This window comes from Palaemon carinicauda, chromosome 44, assembly GCF_036898095.1.
Source record: "Palaemon carinicauda isolate YSFRI2023 chromosome 44, ASM3689809v2, whole genome shotgun sequence".
Taxonomy (NCBI): domain Eukaryota; kingdom Metazoa; phylum Arthropoda; class Malacostraca; order Decapoda; family Palaemonidae; genus Palaemon; species Palaemon carinicauda.
The window spans coordinates 36917201-36932200 of record NC_090768.1 but is presented as its reverse complement, the minus strand read 5'-3'; the positions used below and the strand labels follow the sequence as shown (position 1 = coordinate 36932200).

Sequence of the window (15000 nt, the reverse complement as noted above, 5' to 3'; positions counted from 1 at the left end):
ATTTTGCAGATACCTATGACAAATTTTTTCTACCTACTTTAATTACTGCCTTGATACTCCATTGGTTTAATCAAGTCATGATATATACATATATTTTTAAATTATTGTTTACACAACAGCTAATGACTCCATTTAAATGGCTATTGGGTTCAAGATTCACTACATATGATAAAATGGATACGAGGGAGTAAGCCCAATCTAGGAATTGAAGCTAAAGATGACCTACAGAGAGGGTGCATGTAGTAACATTTGATTGGTTTTCATCAACAGGAGATCTGGCTAAGGCAATAAAAAAGAGGGCCCCTCATATTCATTTTGGGCTTTACCATTCGTTGTATGAGTGGTTCAATCCTCTCTATTTGCAAGACAAAAGCAACAGTTTTCAAACCAATGACTTTGTCACTAGAAAAACTATGCCAGAGCTACTAGAATTGGTAAGTTATTCTTATTTTTGTTTACGTATAAAGTCTATCACCAATAATAACAATAATGATATCAATAAATGAAATACTTGATATTGAAAGCGTTTAGGTCCAGATATTCTACATAAAATTGCAGACCAAATGACCCAATAAAAATAGGTTTTAACAAAGGAAAAAATCTATTTTAGGGGAGGTGCTGTGGTTCCTAAGGACTTTCCTGTAAAGGTTAGAACAGGGAATCTAATATAAGATAATATACCAAAGAAATATTATCTTTCCTGCCCAGGGGCCAGTGTATCAACGAGCAAGGCATAGACTTAGTGTATATAAGGAAAACCCACGGATTTAAGCTTTACTGAACCCATCACAACGCCTCCACGGCTGAATTTGTCTCTGAGAACCATTACTGTCACTGAGATAATGCTTACCCTGGCACTTTTCTATCTCTAGGAAACCATCTTTTCCATTCAGGATGATGTCTCAGTTATGTCCACTTCTCTTCACCAGTCTACGGAAATAAGAATGTCTTGGGAATCACACAGTACTTCCCCCAAAATAGGTTTTTCATTTGTCAAAATCAATTTCTAGGCAGCTAGGTTGTTATTTGGTTCCCAAACACTAATACCAGAACGTAAAACAAGAAACACTCGTGCACAAGTCATATCATCTATAACCAAGAGAAAGTCCAATACATTCTAAAATACAGTATGTGAAAGAAAAAGACTAAAAAATTTATTCTAACACGCTCATGAATGGATATTTAATGAAAAGGCAAGCTAGATGACCATCGTGAAGCTAAGGGACCTGGTTGAGGATCCCTATTTTCGACCTAATTTCTCATGTATAGGCCACGATGGAGCTGAGCAGTATGCACACATGTTGCATTACTCGAATTTGTTTCTCGTAGTTTCTTATTAACAACCTGTCATACAAATTCATAAATCACAGGTTATTCTGAAATTGCATAGTAGAAAACAAAGATAAATAGGAGCAATTTTTCTCACACCATAGGTTTCATGGATGGAGAGTGGATCAGTCTTTTTGATGAGCGAGGTCATGAAATACTGACAGCCCTTGTAGAAAGGAATTTGTTAGTATAGGTACTTTGAAACAGACTACCTTTACTAATGATGTGGAACTCAGCAAAAATGCTTGTATGGTAGACACCAGACTGTGCTCACCACAAGTAGGATTTAAAGCCGAGTTGTAAAGATGGTCTCACCTCAAGAGAGGATTTTTATTCTTGGTCAACAAGAGAGACCCGGGGTCAGTATCAGGAGACAGTCAGTAGTGAGGGTTAAGAACGCCTGTTCTCTGCAGGATGCTGCAAGTTTACAGACTCTTACCCCCGAGGCTAAGGGGATTAATTACAGCCTTCTGAAGTACTTCTTTTAGAGTAATAAAGAAACGATCTGAATTGGTCTGGCCAAAATTCAACCATTCTATCAAGTGACGAGGACACTGAGGGAGCTGTACCAACAGTCATTGCAAAGCAAAGCAAAGCAAAGGACCAAGTAACTTTGTGAAACGGGTCTGAATCCAAGCCAGATTAGTATGGCAGAATTGTTGATGGTTTAAAAAAGGAAGACAAGAAGTCTAAGGTTATCCAGCATAGGATTCTTTACCCAAGGAAGGCTATGTCTTCCACGTGGACTGGCATTGTCTAGTGGAAGAAGATCTCTTATAGCCCATTAAATACATTATGTTCTTAGCCATGAAATCTCTCTCATACATTTGAGAGAAAATCCTGGTGAGATGTTTCTGGATCAGAAAAGAAGAAGTGAAGAAATTCTAACTCCTTACTCTCTGATACAGCTGTGCTGACCAAAAAATGGTGTGACTTCGATCTCAGCCGTTGAAGGAGTGGATACCAAAGAGGGAAAAGACCTCACAAAAACCATGCAGTTTCATGAAACTTTCAAATCCTTCAGGTCAAGTCTCTGAAAAAGAAATTACAATCTTAGGGGAGGGTGGATTCCCCTTTCAGGAACAGATCCCTTAGCAATTCCACACCCATTTTGATAAAGAGGGCAGTCTTCTGGCATGGTAGTGTTATTCCAACAAAAGTTCCTCAAAAAGGGTATGAATGAGCAGAAACCCCTTAGCATCTAAGACACGGGAACTCTTGGAAATGGCAAGTCGCTGGAAAGAACCATCATAAATGGAGCAAACTGAGGTCTTAAATATATAGGAGATGATTTTGACGTTCACAGGGGACCCAAACTTAACGTCTACAGGAGGGATGCTAGCCTGCCCAGAGATATGTAAATTCAAGTGGGCCTAAAGGCAACCAGAGACAGAGCATTAATAATAATAAAGTAAATCAAATACCCAGAAGAGCACCCATGGGATAATGGAGTCCCCTCTGAGACCTCCGGAGTAAGGCCACCTCTCTTCAGGATTTAGATTATCCTCCGACCCAAAATCTTCTAATTGGTTAAGGGCTAGGTCTTGCTTTGAATCCACTGAAGAAAGATTAGGCAAATCTCAGGGCCGCATTCTCTGACCAAAGAGGCACAATAATTGCTATGATAGCGACACTGAGCACGACTCCAAGGGTTGGTAGAATTATGCCACCCCACCTGGTTACATCTAATTTTCAAATTACTCGTCTGTGATGAAAAGATCGGATTAGTATCTCAAAAAGGAAAAAAGGGTATCTGCTTTGTCCATTCCCCAAGGGAAATAGGGACCTATAAAACTACGAAAGTCCTGTAGAGAAGAACCGAGAGACTATGGTAGGCTAATCCTGCCAAATAAAATATATCAATTCCAAGAGGAATTAACCCCCTCTTCGAACTACCCAAGGGGCAATCGGAGACCTTCCAACAAATCGAAACGTTGGGACTGACCCATACCGCTAACTACCAGAGAGTAGTTGACACCAGCTGACAAGTTGGAGGGAAAGAAAAGGAAACCCTGGTGCCCAAAACAGAACTTGTGAGTCGAGTAACTCTCCCCAACCCACATTAACCCATTCCTGTGCAATGGATAGGGAGGAAGGAACCCTAGCCACAGAGAGACAAGTAACTCCTCATTGTGCTAGACAAAACCTCTACCTTGGGAAAGAGAGGGCCACTCCTGTGTGGCGCTTTGCTTTAAGCTATAAAATGTAACCATTTTATTACAGGTTCAAAGAATCTAGTTTAGTTTGTGATAAAACTGAATATAATCTCATAAATATATATAGAATATTCAGTGCCAAATTACTCTTCAAACCACACAGTACAAATTTCCTTAAAAACTAACATAGGATATCACAGACTATTGGCTCATGAATACATATTATATCATATCAAAAATCTTTATCCAAATTCATGTGTGCTATACTCCGACTAATCAATCATTTCTTGAGTAAATAATTTTTGATGCTATGCTAACATAAATTGTTTTAAATAATTAAAATATATATTTATCTTATAGGCAATAAACTAAATTCTAGTGGATGTGTTTTCCAAATAAAATATTAGGACAAATAAGATCTTTATCTTTGACTCTTAACTGTCTTTACAAACTTCTAAACATTTCTAATGCAATGAACATAGTTAACCTTTTGTTTTGCTTATATTTAATGGTGTTATTGTTCCAGGTCGAACAATACCACCCTGAAGTTATTTGGTCTGATGGAGATTGGGAAGCTAAGGACACATACTGGAACGCAACCGGATTCTTGGCTTGGCTTTTCAATGATTCCCCAGTCAAAGACACCGTCGTTGTTAATGACAGGTGGGGTCAGGGCATACCATGTCACCATGGATCTTACTACACCTGCACTGATCGTTATAATCCAGGTATGAGATTATTAGTAAACCAAGTTTTATGATGTCTTTATCAGCATTAGTAGTAGAACAGTAGTAATATTAGCAGTATAATTACAATTCAATTTCAAAGCTAAGAAAAACGATGGTTACTACCCAAGTTAATCTCATGCAATGGTCAAATTACTGCAGGGAAGCCGTTAAGCAATTGAACAATTTCATCTTGAGGATAGGTGGTACAAACCTTGTAAAAATCAAAGCTGTTACCATCGAGCTAAGTTAAAACATATTATGATATGAAAAAGAGCCTTTTAAAGAGCAAAATTTGTGTATCCAATCGATCGGATGATGATAAAAATTCTTGCTGCGGATTCTTTTTTTTCACATTTTCACCATTCAACTAATATATATTAGCTTGGCTTTAGAATTTCATTTACTATCTGATATTCTTCCTCCTTTACATTAATATCTTTTATATCCCTGCCTGTCCTATTTATCCTTAATGCAGACAATTATCCCCTCTACAGATCACCCCTTTTCCCTCTCTGTATGATCCTACTGAGATGTATTAACAAGGCTCTGAAAAGTAACCAATGACAGTGCCATATTGAGGTAAACTGTAATTTAGGGAACGTATCATGGTTTTCATTATGACTGCCATATGGCAGATTTGAAGCTTTTTGGCTTTTACATAGAAAGCCAAGAACAACTCCTCTAGATCTTCTGCCATACATTAAGTCTTGTACACTGAAATGTTTTCTTAGAAGCCGAAAATCCCCACTATATTTTCCTTTAAGTCTACAATATGCTGCTGCCAAAATCCTTGCCATGTAGTATGCACGAGACTACAAGTTCAATCTCTGCCTTATTCCTACTTTTGAATCATACAATTAATCTAAGCTTAAGAAGCAAACTTGTCATTACCACGGGAGATGAGTCTTATAGGCTGGACTTCAACGGGAGTTTACTATTGCCATGTTCTCAAACATCACAGAACAAAATAGACATACTACATAACAATAAAACGCTAAATGTGCAGTAAGCAAACACAAAATAGAAATATAAAAAGCTAAAATTAAACCAATCAAATAAACTGAATTCAGAGGCATAGAGAAAATATATGCCTAGTGAGACGGGTATTCAACTTAACTACAATGACACAGAAAAGCCATGTTCTGCCTTAATCAAGACCCTTACAGCAAAGAAAAACTGATGTGTGAATTATCAGTGTTAGATTATCCTTATCTGTAATGGTATGAAAACAAGCATGCATCGATTATCATAGTGCATTTTGAAACATGAAAGATATCTGACGCGCAATGTTCTTTATAATCATTCCCTGAATTGTGAGGGAATATCCAGAATAGGTGCATTGTTATAAAACAATAAAAATGCAGCAGCAAGATTTTCATCATATTGTTACCTCAATGAATACAGAAGAAAGAAAATAAAATTCAAGATTCATAGGCCAGGCATATTATATCATTAAAGACAAAATTTAATTGATACAGCCATCAGTTACTAGGAGGGGAGATATGTTTTTTTTAGTGCTCTCTCTCCCTTTACTGTTAATTACCAGTACTGTCTAAAATGGTGTTTTATTCAATCACTTGAAACAGATAAAATTGTTTTCCAACGACAGAATAGAGTAACTGCATTTTTTTTTTGTAAAATACAAATGATTCACTAAATTTTATATGAAAATAAATCTATATTATTTTATCATATACGAGAAATATTTATAAGGAAGTAAACGTTATTTAACAGAAAATTTCAGTGACGGAACAGTTTACTTAGACCTTCGTTCTCTTAGGTGTTCTCCAACCTCACAAATGGGAGAACTGCATGACCCTAGACAAGAGCTCTTGGGGGTACAGAAGAAATGCTCGTGTTGCCGACTATCTGACAATTAATGAGCTTCTTACAGAAGTGGCAATGACCATTAGTTGTGGAGGTAAAAAATTGAAAATCATTTTGTATTGAATAATTACTATTGTATATGAAACATGTCCTAAGCCAAGCCCTATAATAAAACATAATAACCTATTGAACGATCTTGAAAAGAAATATGTATATAGTGGTGAAACTTGGGTAAAGATAATCGATGTGATTTATCTCTATACAGGCAACATTCTAATAAATGTGGGACCAACCCACTATGGCATCATCCCACCAATCATGGAGGAGCGACTACGTGAGCTGGGGTCCTGGTTAGACATCAATGGAGAAGCCATCTATGATAGTAAACCATGGGTTCATCAGAATGACAGTCTAACCTCTGGTGTGTGGTGAGTATCTATGTAAATGCTTAATCTATGCGATAAAATTGTAACGTAAGCAGCAAAACCTTCTTGATAGTACAGAGTAGACTTTTCGCTTCGCATTCCCATGGCGGCAGATCGATCACAGTTCAGGACCGTGAGTTCAAGCTATTTACTGGAGAGGTTATTGCTGTGCTTTCGCACCACAGTAGGGAGTTGAGTCTGTCCAGCTGACGTTCTAGTGGGTATCTCTTGAGATGTCACTCGAACTGAAACCAGACACCTTTAACGTTTAATGTACAGACATGGATTGATGTTCGAATTACTAAATGTGGATATAAAATGTACTTGTAAAGCGTATATTTATAAGAAAAATCAAATTTTTTTTTATAAACGAAGAATTATTCTTTTATCTTTACCATTACTCATTCTCATTCCACATCCACTACGGGTAAGGGGACAGATGTAATCTAAATTTGGAGCCTGGAGCAGTTTAATTAACACTGCTGTTCAAATAACTCGTGATGGTGACACCAATTCTTTCATAAAAACCGATAAAGTTTCGTATTAGGATTGAATATCTTTAAACATCACATACTTTTCTTTGATGAACTATAATTTCTAATATACCATAAAAAACGCCAGGACAATTTTCAAATCCTAAAATCTATTTACCAAAAGCTGATGAATTTTCTTTCAAAGAAACTTCAATGATAGATTTAAAAAAAATCTGTTTGGCGGAAACATATCTTTAATCATCTCCGGCTACATTTCATTATCAAAGCGAGGCAGAATATTCAAAATTATTTCGATAGAAATTGAAGAGCAAAATGTAGAGAACTTCATAAAAATGCATTTCACATGAAATTGGAGCTTAAATCACAATAACCTTACAAAATCTATTTAATTAAACTTCTGTACGCCTACATATTATGTAATGCTCTTTAACCATCGTTTCAAAATAAACTCGTCATTTCATATTACTGTAGTCTAATCAGCCAGCATCAGCAAACACAAAGTCACATGAAAAATAATCCACCCTTCCCTAAGGGATCAAGTTGGTGATAACTGGTCATTCTTAATATAGACCTCTGTAATTAACTACTTGCCTCACGGCTAGTACAGCTGTAACGTGTTTGCCTAGCATTCGCATGACAGAAGATCGATCCCAGCCCGGGACAACGAGTTTAAACTGTTTACTGAGGAGGCCACTGCTGAGGTTGGGCAGCATGGTGGGCTCCCCCATTGCCCGGCTGACGTTCTGGTGAGCATCTGTTATGACGAAACTGAAACTGAAACTAGACATCTTTAACACTTGCGATAAGCTGTCAGGTGCATCCGTACACGAAGAAAATATGGGTATAAATACGCGCAAATGTTCTCAAATATACTACTATATTAATTTATATAATATTTGAAAACCTGCTCAAAGCATTTTCATAAAAAAAAATTAAACAGAACTTGTTTCCTCAAAAAATAATAATTTCTCTCCTGAAAATTGATTTTCCCTTAAATAAAAATTATACAATGGAATATGCAATTGATGCTTTTATAATTTCTTAATACATAATTAGTTATTGATCAGGGAGAACAGCATAATATATGAAAGCCGTAATATTCAAAAGGGGATGGAAATTGTATATAAACTAATTCAGATTTCGTACGTAAAATAGTTGTCATTTCTAAATAATTCAATATCACTTAAAACCTGTTTATTATCATTGCTATTTAGCAAAATTCAAATTAAAATCCAAAGAGGATTCCTTCACTCGCCTTAGATTTCCTCCGCAGAACCAACCATACAGAAAAAGCAACTGAACTCCACCACGGAATATAAAGTCGACCTGATGTTCCAAAATGATAAAAGAGGAATCTTCCCCTTTAAAAAACAACATACACTAGACCTTATTTCTCGACTTTGACCTTTGACCTTAACATGTATTAAATGACAGGAATTTTCATACACTCAAATATGAGCCAAATTTGGAGTCTGGGACAACGATGTGCAAACATATGGCTGATTACGTGAATTGGACATTTTCCTCGACCGTAACCTTGACCTTAACATGTATTAATTGGCGTGGATTATCATGCATTCAAATATGAACACAGTTTGAAGTTTCTGTAACAACGATGTCCAAATTTATGGATGGTTACGTGAATTGGACTTTTTGCTTGACCGTGACCTTGACCTTCCAAAATTTAATAATTTCTACTTTTTACATAACAGTTAATCCCTGCAAGTTTCCTTACTATACGATTAAAATTGTGACCAGGAAGCTGTTCATAAACAAACAAACACAGACACGCAAATTACAAAAACAGGGGCTAAAACATATCCTCCTTCCAACTTCCTTGGCGGAGGTAAAAATCACGAATACCCCTCAAAGGCGATGGCTTAGCTGCCATTCAGACAAAAAGCTTTTAATCGATCAGTGCTTTTCCCTTTCACAGGTTTACGAGTAAGGACGACATGGTGTACAGCATTGTTCTCCAGTGGCCCAGAAAAGGACTCCTGTCTCTGGGGTCCGTGTCGGCCACACCCCAGACTCACGTGTCTATGCTTGGATATAACGACAACAGGATAGAGAAAAAAGTGCAGGTGAGCAACGACCTTCATTTTTTTTTTTTTACTCCCGTAACTTAAGCTTAAAAGTTAATTTTTACTATGCGGTATTAATAGTTTATTTTAAGTAACGTGCTCTGATGAAATATAATATGTAAAAGACAGAAAAAGAGCAACATGGATACAAGAGCAAACTAAATTAGAGGATATTATAACATGTAAGGAAAAGAAATGGATATGAGCAGGACATATAATGAGAATGACAGACAATAGATGAACATTAAGAATAACAGAATGGAACTCTATATATTGTAAAAGAAGCAGGGGAAGGAAGAGAAAACGATGGATTGACGAGCTAAGAAAGTTTGCGGGCGTGGACTGACAAAGAAAGACCGTGAACAGACGCAAGTGGAAGGACATGATTGAGGCCTTTGTTCTGCAGTGGACTAGTAACGACCGATGATGATGATGATGATGATAAATTTGGTGCAATAATGGTAACGCTTGATGCAATGAAGTGACCACAAAATTATTTATAGATCAACATAATCGTTAATGCTAAAATTCTATTTACACAATCAGCTAAAAGCATGCATTTGCATCACAAGGATTGTAAAAGAAAGTCAATAGTTGATCTATTGGAGGCGACGATAAACTTGCATCTGAATTTGAGGAAGATTAAACGATACAGAAAACAATGGGAAGGGATACAAAGAACTTTTTGAAAAAGCCACCCTTAGGCTTCAAGAGATGGACCTCCAAAACAGGGTCAGAAAATGAAAGTATTTAAGTATACACCAGGGTAACGGGGAGGGGTCCTCTAGCTGTATCCCTGCTTTCAAGAATCCATCTCACTGAAGTATGGATACTATATCACCATTGCTGTATGAAACCTAAAACTGAATACTACAAACATGCAACAGAGGAATCATGGTAGAACATCTGCCGCATGTTACATTATAGTCCATTTCTTTTAGCGATGCATATTTGCACCGACTCGCGGCGGTGCCCTGTTAGCTCGGAAAAGTTTCCTGGTCGCTGATTGGATAGAATTATGGATCGCTAAAAGAAATGGACTATAGTTCAATAATCTCTCTACACATAAGAAGCCTTACTAACAATACCCAGCTTTGTATCAGCATTGAATAACGTTCAAATGTTGACAAATATAAATTTTCATTCGTTCAAATGTTGATAAATATACATTTCTATCATCTTGAAATATTTCAAAAAAAAAAAAAAAAATACAGAATTTCCCATTACAGGCAAATGAATAACTCCACCAATATTTTAGAGGCACAAATATGTATATTATTACTGCCGCTTGAATATCGTAATCCCATTCGAACTCCTCTCTCTCTCTCTTTAATTCAAATAATGCTGACAAAGTCCAGATGCTTCCTTCATCAGCTGAACAATAATATCCATCACCTGATTAAATGCAATGACGAAAATAAAGCAGTAAAATCGTCTAAGTCTCATAAATAATTATGCAATATACATAAAGAGGAAGAACCTAGGAAGACTGTGATTTTACACGAAAAAGAGACGGGAAAATAGAATAAACTAGAGGGGCACTCAGTAGAGAGCAGACCTCCGCCGCGGCAGTTTATTTCTCGACATTCTGCTCGACCTTCACCTTTGACAGTAACATGTATTAATTGACGTGGATTTTCATGCACTCAAATATGAAACAAGTTTGAAGTCTCTGTGACAACGAGGTCCAAACTAATGGCTAATTACGTGAATTGGACATTTTGCTTGACCGTGACCTTAACCTTTCAAAATATAATTATTTCTAGCTTTTTACATAACAGGTAATTCCTTCAGGTTTAATTACTTTACGATTAAAATTATGACCAGGAAGCTGTTCACATACAAACACACACACATACTCAAACAAACACACAAACAAGGGGTAAAACATAACCTCCCTCCAACTTCGTTAGCGGAGATAATAAGGATCCCGTAGGAAACAGAGAAACATTTGTTAATGCTAAAGGCGGATCCGAGATCAAGAAAAACGAGTTCTAGGATAATCTGAATGTTTATATTGAAGGAAAGCAAATACAGAAATGGTTTATTTAAAATAGTATGAAGTACGATACGAGCAGTATTTGCGGACGCATAAAAATACAGAATTTATAGTTGGATGGTAACTTTGATCCTAGAATTCCTATCATCATAAATTAAATATTTAGTCCTCAACAAAAACAAATCGAATAAAGTAGTAAGTGAAATCTAAGTTCTCAGGAAAAATGACAGACTAAAATAGGATTTAAAAAACAACGTACGAGGATTGACGCAATGGTCTTCCTAAATGGTTTTATCAGGGTATCTTGGTGCCTGCTTATTACGCGAAATCTCGAATGACATTTTTGTTTTCTGACAGCAAGCCCAAAACAAATGAGACTTGTGCCTTTGGTCAAAGGAAAAACGAAAACAGGAATTACCTGGAAATATTACTTTTGTAAGATTTAATTCTCTGGTAAGAAAAAAAAAATAAATAAAAAAAAAAAAACTTATTTACAATTTCATGAAACAATCACAAGATTTAGCTATTTTTAGTATGGATAAGTGTATCTTTTAAAGTTTTAAGTAGGCGATATATTCACATACTAGACAGTATGTAATTATCATAAGTAAGTAATTTGAAGAATTATGGGAATTATTAATTCTATGGCAGCTGGAAATGAGTCTTTATTGAGAAGATTTTAAAAATGAAAATAGCTTACAATGGTAACGCGTTTGCTTAGTATTCACATGACAGCAGATCGATCCCCGCCCGGGACCGAGAGTTGAGCTGTTTACTGGGGAAGCCACTGCTGTGGTAGGGCACCACAGTGCGGGGTTGGGTTTGCCCGGGTGACGTTCTGGTGAGCATCTATTCTGATGGAACTGGAACTGAAATCAGACACCTTTAACCTTTAACCTTTAAATTGCAAGGGCTGCATTTTGAAGATTTATAGCCTCAGCCTGTCTCTTATTTCATATAACCAGAGAACAGCACACTGAGGGAAAACTGGAAGAAAATCTCTCTCTCTCTCTCTCTCTCTCTCTCTCTCTCTCTCTCTCTCTCTCTCTCTCTCTCTCTCTCTCTCTCTCCGTTTTCAAAATTCGCTCAGCAACTGTAAACGAAAAATTGAGGGCCTAGGAAAACATTCGTACGGGTGCGTGACTGACCCAAAGGGAAAAGGCTCACTCCTCTCGGTACATTTTGACATTCACAAACAACCTTGCAGAGTTATCAAGTGCCATTGAATGATAAATGGTTCTGACATCCAGTAAATTCATTTGATGTCCAGTCGGCAACAGGTGTGAATCCTAACCAAATAATGATAAGGATATAAGGTACAATGCAATTTAACAACGTTTAGCGCGTGATAAGCAAAGAGAGGCCGACATTATTGTCTGTTATGTGTGGTAACTGTAGTCTACAAGAGATAATCGTTTATATCAAGGAGCGAAAGATATGGAAAGATTAGGTGAAAATCCTACAAGGATTTTATTCTTAACGGTATGTTTGGATAACAAATCTAAACACTAATATAAAGATAACGAGAGGACTTTAAAATATATGGAAACGGGTTATATCTGAATTTGCTACTTAAAATTAAACTAATTGAGTATTTTCTATTTCAGGTTTTGGGAAATATGTGAACGTTAATCACATCTCGATTCATTTTAAATAAGAAAAAAAAGTCATAAGACTATTATACCGATGGAAAACAATAACAGGCAAATTTCTTTTACTGGGAATAACATGATATATAATTCACCTTTAATTGAATTTAAAAAGGAATCGATTAATTTTCCCAAGAATTTTAAATAAATTCCATAAAATCATTTATGAAGTCAATGGGGAAAATCAAATTAAAAAAAAAACATGGATGAAGAATCAATGTAAGGAAAAGTAGAAGCATACGAAGATGATAAGGAGAAGGCAGGAGGATGAAGAAGAAAGAAAGAATCTCCAATGCAGTTTTGTAACTTAATAATCAATTTTTAATGACATACACACGAATGCACACTAGAACACTGTATCAATTTGATTGAACAAAATTGGAAAACTTGAGTCTAGCAAACAAGAAGTTTAAGGAATTTCTTGGTTTGAGAGAGAGAGAGAGAGAGAGAGAGAGAGAGAGAGAGAGAGAGAGAGAGAGAGAGAGAGAGAGAGAGAGAGAGAGAGTCTCTTATATTACATCGGGCACGAAAAAAGACGTCTTAATGTACACATTACAATAACTGTATACTTAAGCAACAAACTTTTCATTCGAATTCTACAGAACAGTTAACAAATTTTCCATTACTAATGTATACATGAGTATCGAAATAAATTTGTCTACACACACACACACACACACACACACACATATATATATATATATATATATATATATATATATATATATATATATATATATATATGTGCGTGTGTGTGCGGGTTTATGTACACGCATATTTATATATACACTTATGTATATATCTATTCATATACAGAGTATACACACACTGGATATAATATTTTTTTCTCTCGTTAGAATTTACGGCAAATATAACTGCCAAATTTTTTATTGAGAAGGAAATAGCATTTCCACTTAATAAATAATTCCTTAGTCATTTTATATTTCAAAGAAGTTTACTTTTCAAATTTATATTTTATAGGTCCATTTTTACTTGCACATTTCCATGTTGGAAAATAACCATATTGAATTTCCCATTTTTCCAGTTCAAGATGGCCAAAGGCGGCATGCAAGTGGCTTTTCCTGACATGTCCGAGGTTAAGAGCCAGTGGGCGTGGGTTCTGGTCATGACTGGCGTCACGCCCGCTTAGGTGTGGTCCTTAACAAAGGGGAAAAGTTACGGACACTGGACACAGTTCAATTAAGGAGGAAAATTTCTTCTCTCATATGAAATTCTTAAAAGGAGAAAAAAAGTTTGAAATGATAAACTTTTATTTTTGTTTACTATTTTGAAGATATAATGGCAAATAATCTTAAAAGAATGTTGATTATTTCACTAATGAGGGAAAATTCTTTGCAAACCTAAAATTCTTTGCCAAATGTTTAGCATAAAAAAAAACATCGATTGTCATTTGTTGTAGAATATACTTCTTGTAATGATATTCTCTTTCATTTATTTCCATATCTGAATAGTATTTCTGCATTTAAATCATATTTCTACTATACACATTTTCCCATTTGTGGGGACTGGTCCCAGGTTCCAGGGGTCAATATCTCCATGGTCCCAGCGAGACATCTGGGATGTGATTGCTGACCTATGGTCTACTTGAACCCTGACTGCAACACCCAATTCATAGTCAGCAGTTGACATACAACACTTCTCTCATGCAATATTTAGTTAGCAGTTGACCCAGAACACTTCTCTCAAGCAATAATGATAATAAGTTGACCAAGACTACTTTTCTCAGGCAATATTTAGTCAGCAGATGACTCAGAACAGTTCTCTCATGTAATATTTAGTCAGCAGTTGACCCAGAACACTTCTCTCAGGCAATAATTATAATAAGTTGACCAAGACCACTTTTCTCAGGCAATATTTAGTCAGCAGATGACTCAGAACAGTTCTCTCATGTAATATTTAGTCAGCAGTTGACCCAGAACACTTCTCTCAGGCAATAATTATAATAAGTTGACCAAGACCACTTTTCTCAGGCAATATTTAGTCAGCAGATGACTCAGAACAGTTCTCTCATGTAATATTTAGTCAGCAGTTGACCCAGAACACTTCTCTCAGGCAATAATTATAATAAGTTGCCCAAGAACACTTTTCTTAGGCAATATTTAGTCAGCAGTTGACCCAAAACACTTCTCTCAAGCAATATTTCATCAATGGTTGACCCAAAACACTTCTCTCAGGCAATATTTCGTCAGCGGTTGACTCAGAACAGTTATCTCAGGCAATAATTATAATAAGTTGCCCAAGAACACTTTTCTTAGGCAATATTTAGTCAGCAGTTGACCCAAAACACT

The 15000-nt window shown here is 36.1% G+C and overlaps 1 protein-coding gene across 1 annotated transcript in view; it reads left to right on the top strand.

The window, feature by feature from the left end:
- The window catches only part of LOC137634453 (alpha-L-fucosidase-like), a 20962-nt gene extending 6950 nt beyond the window's left edge, over positions 1-14012 (top strand). Inside the window, exons 4-9 of the mRNA XM_068366853.1 lie at positions 271-434; positions 4012-4213; positions 5994-6134; positions 6306-6468; positions 8896-9043; positions 13737-14012. Of these exons, the coding sequence (XP_068222954.1) occupies positions 271-434; positions 4012-4213; positions 5994-6134; positions 6306-6468; positions 8896-9043; positions 13737-13841 (923 nt within the window). The 3' untranslated portion in view covers positions 13842-14012. The remainder of the gene's footprint in view (positions 1-270; positions 435-4011; positions 4214-5993; positions 6135-6305; positions 6469-8895; positions 9044-13736) is intronic.
- The last annotated feature ends 988 nt before the right edge of the window (positions 14013-15000 follow it).